The sequence below is a fragment of the Podarcis liolepis genome (assembly GCF_965112155.1).
Source record: "Podarcis liolepis genome assembly, chromosome: 3".
Classification (NCBI taxonomy): domain Eukaryota; kingdom Metazoa; phylum Chordata; class Lepidosauria; order Squamata; family Lacertidae; genus Podarcis; species Podarcis liolepis.
In genome coordinates, this window is record NC_139557.1 from 14,647,884 (window position 1) to 14,660,250 (window position 12,367).

General features: G+C 46.2%; 1 protein-coding gene across 4 annotated transcripts in view; it reads left to right on the forward strand.

The window, feature by feature from the left end:
* The first annotated feature begins 10,021 nt into the window (after window positions 1-10,021).
* FGF18 (fibroblast growth factor 18) overlaps window positions 10,022-12,367 on the forward strand; it is a 157,478-nt gene continuing 155,132 nt past the window's right edge. The window contains exon 1 of one of the 4 annotated variants that reach the window (XM_083493821.1): window positions 10,022-10,243. In XM_083493821.1, the coding sequence (XP_083349947.1) occupies window positions 10,052-10,243 (192 nt within the window). In that variant the 5' untranslated portion in view covers window positions 10,022-10,051. The other 3 variants (XM_083493827.1, XM_083493822.1, XM_083493825.1) reach the window with 3 other exon arrangements.

Sequence of the window (12,367 nt, forward strand, 5' to 3'; positions counted from 1 at the left end):
GGGAACAATCTCATTTTTTCCTGCTTCGTTTTCTGTCTCTTGCTTTGCTCTTCATCAGCCTTTTTGCACTTGTTCCTTTGCTTTCCATTGTTTCTCAACTTTGATCTGATGCGAGCCACCTTGTGGTTGTTTTTATTATTATTTAAAGGTGGAAATACAGTGCACAAATGTTTGAAATGAAACAAATTAGTTGTACAGCATTCTTTGGATATATTTAAATAAACAAAGCCCAAGGCAGGCATTAAAGTGAGAGAGCATGTGTCTGTGTGTATTTATATGTTTTAATGAACTCTTCAAGTGAAGCCCTTCTGGTCAATAATTTGAAACACTACTTTTTTAAAAAAATCAGGCGCATCCATGTTTAAAATTGCCAAGGAAGTCCCATTCCATTCAATAGGAATCACTTCTGAGTAAATATTATAACGGCTGCAATGTAAAAGAGTTACAAACGTCAAAAGTTAGTATTGTTTAAAAGTGTAGAGGAATATTCTTTAGACATACTGACTTTTTCGTGGGGTCTGCCTTGCCTCCAAAGGACTCACATCCCTCCCTGAAATGACAGCGAATTGGTTACAACAGGAATTCCCCCCTATCAGTCCTCAGCTGGAACATTGCGGGCTGGAGGGGGAAAAAACTTGACCCAGAATTCTTGGAGTATATTAACCTGTTTCATATCATCTTGTTCCAAGAATCGTGGGAAGTAGAGAGAATTGATCTAAATGGCTTTGAGCTTCTAGAACTCCCTGCCTGCCCCTCCCTGAAAGGAGGCCGCCCTAAAGGGGGCCTAATAATAGGCATCTCTCTCAACTTACATTCTAAATTTACTCTAGTACAGGCCTTGCCTCCTTACGCCCTTACCGGGCTGATTGCGGGGGAAAAGATCTCACTTCTAGTTACAAATGTTTACTTGCCACCCGGGGGTTCTTCCTCCGAACTGGGCTCTAAATGGGGCTCGCTAGAAGAGCATTTGCTCTCATGCTATGTCAAGTTTCCTAACACCCCGGCCATAATAGGTGGCGATTTTAATGCCCGCACAGCAGCAAATTGGGACTCGCTGACCAAAGCCAAATGGTGGGTTACCCCAAACCTTGATAATTATGATCTGGAACATATCATGAGGAGAACTTCTAAAGACCAACGAGTTAATGAGGCTGGAGTACTCCTCTACCAAATGGCCATCCGTTTAAATCTGGTCCCCCTAAATGGCACATGCCTCCCTGATATTCCAGGGGATTTCACTCACCTGAGTGTTAAATCAAACAGCGTCCTCGATTACCTGCTGGTCTCCAGTGATCTACTTAAGTGTATTTCCTCCTTTAAGATTGAGAATGTACAATCTAGTGATCATCTTCCCCTTGTAGCCAAGTTTTCCCTGAATTGGCAGTCGGAGGCCTATAGACATGCGACCCAGATGGTAACCAACGTATCTCTCCAAGTAAGAGGAATCAAATGGTCGGAGACCCAGGCTCAAAGGTATCAGGAATTCTTTCAAAAAGAAATCCTCGGGCCCCATCCCTACATAGGCTCTGCCTCAGACGAGCATAGCATAGTGTTGAAACGCTTCCACCATCATACGACTGATCTTACGTCCTTCTTCAGGTTACCACCCAAAATATTAAATCGAAACGAGTATACTTACGGTGCCCCCTGGTATAACTCTCAGTGCAAAGAAGCAAGACAGCGCCTTCGTGCTATATATAATGTATATAAGACCTCCGATGCATCTACTCTGCCAGCTAGTTATGCACAAGCCAAGCAAGTTTACAAACGCACGCAGAAAATTGCCAAACGTGAGTGGCAACATAATCGCTGGCAGGCCTTGATTACTGCTTCAAAATCACATAGATCCAGGGAATTCTGGTCTCTGATTAACAGAAGGGTGAGGAAATACCCAAGGGCAGTCATCCCTGCACCGACATGGGAATTGTTCCTGAAGAAATGTTTCTCACAGGCAGATGCTCCCTCCGACCATCTGATGCATCTGTTTTCCCACCTACCTATTTGGCCTCCCACCGATCCTGACGAAATAGCCAAGCTAATAGCCCAGCTGAAACCGGGCAAAGCCCCAGGGCCCGACCTGATCCCTGCTGAAGCCATCAAACTACACCCAAAATGGTGGGCTGGCATCTTGGCCAAAACCTTCGACGCAATCAACGCTTCTGGTCTCATCCCCAAAATATGGAAGGAGGCCATTATAGTACCAATTCATAAAAAAGGTTCTCCAATGGAGCCAGAAAATTACCGTAACATCAGCCTCCTTTCGATCATAGGGAAAATTTATGCCAGCTTTTTGTTGACGAAACTATTGCGATGGGTAGATGAGACTAACCAGATTGGCCACGAACAAGCAGGGTTCAGAATTAAACGCTCTACAACTGATCACGCAATAGTTCTTTACCATCTGGCACGGAAGTACTCCTCCCCTCCCCGGGGCTACCTGTGTGCTGCCTTCTTAGATCTTAAGGCAGCCTTTGACAGCGTTCCTAGAAATATTCTTTGGGAGAAACTTGCGAAACAGGGCATTGATAGAAGACTCTTATGGCTTATAAGTCAGCTCCATGAAGGTACCCTTGCCAGAGTGAGACTTACTCCTGCGGGCGACCTCACAAATTCGATACCAATAAACAAGGGAGTGCGCCAAGGATGTATATTGGCTCCCTGCCTATTCAATCTATTCATCAGCGACATGCGAGCACCCCTAGTCAACTCATCTCCAAGTACACATGCGCCTAGACTAGCGGATTACCGCTGTCCACTCCTTTTATATGCGGACGACGCGGTAATTCTATCTTATACACGTGTTGGACTAACCAGAGCTCTGAAGATCTTTGCCACGTATTGTCAACTCAACCAATTAACCATCAACCATGCTAAATCTAAGATTCTGATTTTCGCCAGAAGTCGGAGATTATACGAATGGAAGCTTGGTGGAGCAAAAATAGAGCAAGTCCTAAAATTTCAATACCTAGGAGTTATTTTTCAATACAATTTGGGGTGGAAAGCACAAATTCAACACCTACTTAACAAGGCCAAAACTCTGTCATATGCGCTCCTCCGATTTTTCTTTTCGGATGGAGCTTTGCATGTTCCCTCGACCCTAAAGGTGTTCAAGGCAAAAGTGGTACCCGTGCTTTCTTATGCTGCCCCGCTCTGGGCCGTGATGACAGACCTTGCTCCTCTTGAGACTCTGCAAAACCAATTCCTACGTCAGCTCCTAATGCTCCCCCTGTGCGTAAGCAACGCAGCCATGCGACTAGAATTGAAGATCGCATCCTTAGAAACTTGCCTGTGGAAGCAAGTCTTCAATTATTGGTTATCATTGTGGCATAGATTACCAGACCATTACCTTGTCCAATGCTTATGGCGAGATGAATTCTCCAGCCTTTGGACTAGTAGAATTCATGCCAAACTCCTGAGCTATGGAATCTCTCCCTTAGATTCCCTAAAACTAGATCAAATCACTGCTCAAAGACTGATCCGCCAAAGACTGGATGACATCGATTTACAGCGAAATTATATGCTGGGGGGAGGTGTTTGTTCGCCCCAGAACATTGGTATCACTTTAACTTACCGCGTTCCATCATACCTCTCCTCCCTTTCGACTGTTGCCCATAGGCTGGCCTTCACCAAAGCGAGGTTTAACGTTTTTCCCTCCAATGTCCTGAGACATAGATTCTCAAAGGGCCAAGCCTCTGCCATGTGCGAATGTGATAAGGAGACGCCAGAGTCGCTTCAGCACATTATGTTCACTTGCCCCTTATTCAAGGTGCCACGGGCAAATTTGTTGGGATCAATCATTCAGAAACTAGAGGGTACCCCACCAAAATTCCACCTTGCCCAAATCTTGCAGGATAAGGATACCCATACGACCCTGAAAGTGGCTAGGTTCCTGGTCGCTGTCCTTACCCAAAAGCGTTGCCAAGGAGCACCACAAGCTAATTAAGGCGTAGTATGCCATTCCATCTTATAGTATTTTATTGTTATAGTAGTGTTTTAGCGGCTGTTTTTTCCCACGTGCACAAGCTGTTATTTATGTCTTGTTTTTATCTGTATGGGCCTATGGCCGTAATAAATTATTATTATTATTATAGACATACATATGTAGTAGTGATGTATGGAAGTGAGAGCTGGGCCATAAAGAAGGCTGATCGCCGAAGAATTGATGCTTTGGAATTCTGGTGCTGGAGGAGACTCTTGAGAGTCCCATGGACTGCAAGAAGATCAAACCTCTCCATTCTCAAGGAAATCAGCCCTGAGTGCTCACTGGAAGGACAGATCGTGAAGCTGAGGCTCCAATACTTTGGCCATCTCATGAGAAGAGAAGACTCCCCGGAAAAGACCCTGATGTTGGGAAAGAGAGAAGGGGACGACAGAGGATGAGATGATTGGACAGTGTTCTCTAAGCTACCAGCATGAGTTTGACCAAACTGTAGGAGGCAGTGGAAGACAGGAGTGCCTGGCGTGCTCTGGTCCATGGGGTTATGAAGAGTCGGACACGACTAAACGACTAAACAATATACTATATCTGCATGGGTTCCTATGCCTTGCTCATAGGAAGGCTGATAGGAAAGATTAAAATTCTTTCATTTATGACTCAAACCAGTGGCATCTATTAGAATGCTCTGCGTAAAGGGAACACAATTTTAATTTGGGGTGGGGCAGGAATGGGGCAGTGGTGAAATGCTCAATGTTACTTCAGGCAACACTGCTTCAATAGACAATTGAGCTTTCTTGGTTTGGTAGACATTATTTTCAAAATTTTAATTAAATTTTAGCAATACAGAAGAAGAAAAAGAAATGCACCCTGCTGGTGCAAAGACATACAAAAATAATAAGGCTACTATACACACACACACACACACACACACACACACACACACAAATCCTTCCCACCACCACACCCTTTGACCCCCCCCCTCCACAACATCTCGACTTCCTTATCTTATAGATTCGATACTGTCATTGCAATTTTTAAATTTTAATTTTGGTTTGGTAGACATTAATTAATCATTTTGCTGGCAGAGGTTGAAGTGAGGACGAGACCTTCCTGATTTGATTTGATGGTTTTTTGGGGGAAGGTAATATGGCTAAGGAAGGGTTGTGGGTGGCACTGTGGGTTAAACCACAGAGCCTAGGACTTGCTGATCAGAAGGTCGGCGGTTCGAATCCCCACGACTGGGTGAGCTCCCGTTGCTCAGTCCTGGCTCCTGCCAACCTAGCAGTTCGAAAGCACATCAAAGTGCAAGTAGATAAATAGGTACCGCTCTGGCGGGAAGGTAAATGGTGTTTCTGTGCGCTGCTCTGGTTCGCCAGAAGCAGCTTAGTCATGCTGGCCACATGACCCGGAAGCTGTACGCCAGCTCCCTCAGCCAATAAAGTGAGATGAGCACCGCAACCCCAGAGTCGGCCACGACTGGACCTAATGGTCAGGGGTCCCTTTACCTTTAATATGGCTAAGTAATATGCTCAGTAATATGGCTGAAAAGATGAAAGATAGGTCTGGAAGGCTAGGAGGAGTAAATAAAGTTTAAACTGGTGCTAGGGGAGGAGGAGAAAGAGATGGTAGTATTGGATGAGACCCCTTCAAGGCTCGTCCACCTTCCGGATCTTCAGTTCCCAGGATGCCACACTGGCTCAGACAAGGAGCTGCACAATTTATGCTGAGGGTCATTGCAGGGGACTGCTGAGAGGCGAAATTCATGCAGAATAGTCAAAACTCAAATATGCATCGTCATCTAATAAGCAAGGCTGCAATCCTGACCCTTCTTACCGGACAGTAAGTCCAACTGAATTAAATGGAACTTGTTGCTGAGTAGACACTGTTAGGATTGCAGCATGATTTATATTAGATATGGATACAATGCTTATTTATTTATTTTTACAAAATTTTAAAAACAAGTCCTCAATTCTCCCAGTAACTTTGCAATTAGTGGCCGGAAAACGGCAAGACAACTGGGTGGAATAATGTTTGCAAATAAAAACCACACACTTCCATTCCACTGTAGGACTCAGCAGAAGCATCTAGGAACTCTGGACACAACTGGTTGAATTAATTTCAGAAGCTGACATTTGAGAATCCAGATCCTCAGTGCATGCCATGAGATGCTCATTTGATCCTTGTACATCATGACAAGGATGAACAAATGCTTGTTATGGGAGCGCTAAAGGTAAAGGGACCCCTGACCGTTAGGTCCAGTTGCGGACGACTCTGGGGTTGTGGCGCTCATCTCGCTTTACTGGCCGAGGGAGCCGGCGTTTGTCCACAGACAGCTTCCGGGTCATGTGGCCAGCATGACTAAGCTGCATCTGGCGAACCAGAGCAGCGCACGTAAACGCCGTTCACCTTTTCATTTATTCTGCAAACAAAAAGCTGCCCTATCTTGCCAAAGGCCACAAAAGATTGGGATGTTCCTGGAGCCAGGTCTTCTGGGACGCTTCTTGACTGTGCAGGCTTTGGGAGATATGCGAATTGTGCCCTCTCCTGCCAAAAAAAGAGATCTAGATAATGTTTTGTGCAATGTCTCGTAACTTCTCAACTTGACTGCTGTAATGCACCTCACGTGGTGCCGCCATCAGATACCTGCACATTGGCTTGTCTAGAGAATGCAGAGACAAAACATCTAAGTCAGGAAAGCTGCATGGAATATTGCTATGCTACCAGAGTCCTTCTACTGGCTACCAGTTGCTTTGGAGGGGCTATAATCCACTCCACAGAGTTTAGGGCTGGAATACCTGAAAGAACGCCTTCTTCCATATTTACCTCCCTGACTTTGGAAACCAGCAACTGGGGACTTCCCCTACAGCCAGAAGTCAGAATGCTCATACCCAGGAGCAGGGCTTTGTTTGCAGTGGCCCCTTGGCTTCCCTCCCATTAGAAATCTGTCACATCTGTGAGCTTGGCACTCTCAGATCGATCATGAAGACTTTTCCTATAGCTCTCTGGAATTTGCTAAGCAATATTTACTCTGGCTACAATGCCAAGGTATGCTTGTTTTTATGTTTTATGGCTTAAAAGTAAATAAATCCACAGATAGCATTCTACTTTAATTATGCTATGGAAGCGGGATGTAATTTATTTATTTATTTATTTTTTAAAAAAACAAGTTAAAAAAGAAGAAAAGAACATGCTTTTTAAAATTGTGAACTTGGTAGTACAAAGGGCAAACAGCTGCCTGCCCTGCGGAATGATGTCAGGTGCAGGAAGGGTGGAAGGAGACGGAATCCTTTTCTGTACTTCTCATTCACATTCCTAAGCCCTGATGCGATGGGGCATCCAGTAGATGTGAAGGGTTTTTCACTCAAGCATGCTATTAATTCCTTGGGCCTATTGAATACATTTCATACTGTGTGAAACGTCTGGTAGTTCAAGTGACGCTGCGGACCAGTGGAGCAGAGAAAGTGAATTGCCTTTTTCCCCCTTTTCACTTTTAGCAGGGGGATTCCTTAACGGTCGTGTAAGCAGAAGATGCCGTGGATCAGGCTTGGATTTGAATTTGTCGAGGAAGGGTTACTAATCCAACATGCCTCCAAAAAAAAACGCCCTTTGAACACAGTATTAAATCGGGACTTTTCAAGCGGCTGAAACAAATTAACACCGTTTAGAGAGTTCTGCTGCTGAAGCCTTGGCCCTGGGTGAAATTTTACGGGCTACTGTAAGCTCTCTGCCGTGCATTTTCTGAAAGGTGGAAGGTGGACCTGATGCCAGTGGCGTAGTGTGGGTTGTCAGCACCCGGGACAAGGCAAGTAATTTGCACCCCCTAACCCGTGGATTTGTGCCCCCTAACCCGTGGATTTGCACCCCCTAACCCTAACACCCAGATGTTGCGCCCGGTGTGGCGGGCCCCCCCTGCACCCCCCACGCTACGCCACTGCCTGAAGCACATTCACAAAGGCCTGGGAATACAGGTACTGTGTGTGTGGAAGCCATTTTTAAAAACCGTGTTTCAGATCGTATGTTTCTTTGCCAATCGTGCGTAGGCTTTGCCAGTTCAAACCTCCATTCCAAGACATCAATAGAGGCAGAGGCAGCAGCAGGGCCAGACTCTGGGGTCATCGTGCAACACAACCCTTCACATGGTTCATGGTTCGCTCAGAATGATTCATGGAGAAGGGCTTTGGTTCAGTGGTACAGCCCTCGCTTGACATGCAAGGAGGTCTCAGCCTCATTTGCTGGTATCTCTAGCGTGTGGGAAATCGGGTCCTCCCTTAAAGAGGGCACGTAATGCGGTGAGACCTGGAAAACCAACACCCTATGTTGTGGGTGGTTACGATTGGTCAGCCACAACACCCAATTGGTAGGGCCCTCGTAGCTGGGTGCAATCTGGCCAATGGGATGCAGTCCAAATGGTTTGAGGGACCTATTTATATCCATGCATGTGACCCAGAGCTTCTTCTTTTGGCGCGTGCATCCAGAACACCCTCCCACCTCTCCCTACTTTTAGGGCTTTGCGCTTGACCTTGCTATGCTGTCGTGTGTCGTCTATCGTTGGGACAGGGGCACGGCAGGAATTTTCCCCACTTGGCTGATTGGCTGTTGCCATTTGGGTTTCGCCTGCCGCGTAGCAAATCATCACAACTTGTAAGGTTGCGGATAGGCTCTGGTTCAGGTGATAGGGATGGGAGACGGCTTTTGTCATCCCTATGTGAAGGGTATTGCCTTAAAGGAAACCAGGGACTCGGTGGTTTGGTCAACCAGTATGTTTCCGAGCACAATTCAAAGTGTTGGTGTTGACCTTTAAAGCCCTAAACGGCCTTGGCCCAGTATACCTGAAGGAGTGTCTCCACCCCCATTGATCTGCCCGGACGCTGAGGTCCAGTGCCAAGGGCCTTCTGGCGGTTCCCTCGCTGTGAGAAGCAAAGCTACAGGGGACTAGGCAGAGGGCCTTCTCGGTAGTGGCGCCCGCCCTGTGGAATGCCCTCCCATCAGATGTCAAAGAGATAAACAACTACCTGACATTTAGAAGACAGCTGAAGGCAGTCCTGTTCAGGGAGGTTTTTAATGTGTGACATTTTAATGTATTTTTAATCTTTGTTGGAAGCCGCCAGGAGTGGCTGGGGAGATGGGTGGGGTACAAATAAATTAATCATCATCATCATCATCATCAAACCCTGAGAGGGGGTTGTGCCCGTGCCTGAGTCCAGGGGGATATTTGGGTGGCGGAGATAGCCTGTTCCCGACTTTCCGCTTATCTAGGTGTTCACCCTTGGCTGACCTATGCTGGTGCCCTGGGTCAGCGCTAAATGCATGGCAGGGAGCTAGTCGAACCAGAGCCTATGCAACCAGTCACTTTCTGTAATCAATAAAGTTGTGGCCTAAATTCTGCCAAAAACCAAAACCAAAATTTGAGTCATATGTGAATTTATTTAGGGGGGAGGTTTCTGGCTCTGAACACACAAAGACCGCTGCCTGAAACCCTGGTGAAAATAATCTCCAGCCATTGCTGCAGCCGCTGTATTATTAGGTCCAGTCAAATACCCTTTTCTGCCTCTCCCATTCCACATACTGCCTGCCCCTTCACTTTGGCTTCTGTCACAGTGTTCCAATGTGCCAGAAGCGGTTGAGTCATGCTGGCCACTTGACCTGGAACGCTATCTGTGGACAAACGCCAGCTCCCTCAGCCTGAAAGCGAGATGAGCACCACAACTCCATAGTATCCTTTGACTGGACTAAACTGTCCAGCGATCCTTTACCTTTTACCTTTACCTATCTTTTGTGTACAAATAAATGGGGCTGATTCATTACCTTGTTATTATAGACCTCTGGCAAGGGAACCTAATATGCAGGAACAGGAGAGTAAAAGCAAGTTAAGAAACCCCAGTCTGGTCCAAGGTGCAAAGGACATAATTCTCATGAACACGGTGAGCAATGTGTTGGCGTGCCAGGCAGTGTCTCCTTATTATTCAGGTGAACAGCAGTTGTGGGCTGGTACATTGGCCAGTTTCTCTCTCCTTCAGCATCAGCATGACATCACAATGGCCTGTGTCTCTCCTTCTGGTGGGACACATCCGTGTGAGAACACAGTGGCCAGTCTGTGAAATAGGCAGCATCAGCATGAGATCCCAGTGGCCAGTTTTTCTCCCTCAGGTGGCTAGCATGGGCCATAGTGGGCAGCCCCTGTCCTTCAGGCAGGGAGCATCATCTTGTGGGGAGAGGCATTCATTCATCTTCATTCCTCTTCCACTCATGCAGACAGTAGCATGTGGGCAGAATATTTATTTCTCTTGTGGAAGCTGCCAAAAGCAGGTACATGTCAGCACAATCTCTTTCTCAGTGCGGTGGGCTTTCTCAGTAAATTGGGAGCAGATGGTGGACCCTGTATGTTCTTCTCTTAGTGAGGTGGTCAGCAGAAGTATGAGTGTAGTGGTCATCTCACCAAAATGGGCAGCAGCATGCGGACAGAGAAGCAGCAGGCAAGGCAAAGAGCAGGCAAGTAGACAATCCATCTATTACAGGGCCTCTCTACTTACAGGAAGTGGATGCAGGTGGCGCTGTGGTCTAAGCCCCTGAGCTTTTGGGGCTTGCCAATCTGAAGGCCAGCAGTTCAAATCCCCATGACAGAGTTAGATTTCATTGCTTGGTCCCTGCTCCTGCCAACTTAGCAGTTCGAAAATTTGCCAGTGCAACTAGATAAATAGGTACCACTTTGGCAGGAAGTTAAACAGCGTTTCCATGCACTCTGGATTCTGTCACGGTGTTCTGGTGTACCAGAAGCATTTAGTTATGCTGGCCACATGTCCTGGGAAGCTGTCTGTGGACAAACGCCAGCTCCCACTGTCTGAAAAGTGAGATGAGTGTCGCAACCCCATAGTCGCCTTTGACTGAACTTAACCATCCAGGGGTCCTTTACCTTTCTTACCGTTTAGGTTTCTATAATACAGCGGGTAGAACTGTGGTCTAAACCACAGATTCTAGGGCTTGCCAATCAGAAGGTCGGTAGTTTGTATCCCCGTGACGGGGTGGGCTCCTGTTGCTCGGTCCCAGCTCCTGCCAAACTTAGCAGTTCAAAAGCAGGCCAAAGTGGAAGTAGATAAATAGGTACCGCTCTGGCGGGAAGGTGAACGGTGTTTCCGTGTGCTGCTCTGATTCACCAGAAGCGGCTTAGTCATGCTGGCCACATGACCCGGAAGCTGTACGCTGGCTCCCTCGGCCAGTAAAGCGAGATGAGTGCCACAACCTCAGAGTCGGTCACGACTGGACCGAATGGTCAGGGTTACCTTTACCTTTAATACAGTGACATGGTGTAATGTTTTCAGTTTGCAGGGAAATATCAAATCTGTTTTTTAATCCATCTTCACTGTGAGATTTTTTATTATATATATTTTTAAAGAAAAGGTTATGAGGAGACATTGGTCTTCTTTTGTGTATGAAATGGAAGCTCTCTCCGTCAGGTCGATCTGCCAATTAACTTGCTATCTTAAATATCTTGCTTTCTAAATTCTGAGGATGGTGTCTGTGTGAATACCATCTAACACTCCCCATTTATCCAGATATTTTTAATCTGCCCTCCCAGGCTCTCGAGATCACATCATCACATAGTTTCGTTATGAAAATAGCCCTGTTTTCATCAATAGCCTATGCAGAAGTCGTCCCTCCAACACTGAACAACGCCAGTTATGCAAAGCCATTGGGAAAATGCAAAGTAGAAGGAATTAATAATATCACCTGAACTAGTACTCCCTACTGACTTTGAAGTGTGAGATTTGATTACTTCGGTCTCACCCTGCATAGCTGGCATTGTAATGAATGATCTTAACATTACCCAGACTTGGCTAGAAGACCAGCCAAAATCTATTGACGTCAATCTTGCATCCATTGACATCAACAAGAAAACCTTGGCCAACATATGCAGGAAGAACATTAGTAATCTCCTGCAGGTCTGAAGAAGGTTCACTGTTCATCAGGATGAAGGGCAAAGGCTGGAGGAAAACAGAAAAAGAGTATCCTTCCATTAAAACATAGCATACCTCTGTAAAACCATACTAAATATACTAGACCAGCCTTTCTCATCCTGGTGTACACCAGATGATTTGGACTATAACAACCGTTAGCACCAGTCAGCAAAGCTGTGTTGGGTGGAGCTGATGGGAGTTGTAGTCTGAAACTTATGGAGGGCACCAGTTTCGCAAAAGCTGCACTACATGTATTATAAATATGAGTGTCAGCCTTGCAGAAAAGCTTGGGCTCATTTAGGGCTGGCAGAATGGATGACATTCCTAGTGCAAGAGGAATAATGGTTTGGCATGCCTTTTGAATATTGAAGGAAACCGTCAAGACCTGACACTCTCTCTTGGCAGAGAAAACATCTATGAAATGCAGTATTGCTGGTCAAGCGGCAGATCCTTCTCTTTTGTCATCTTTTTCTGTACT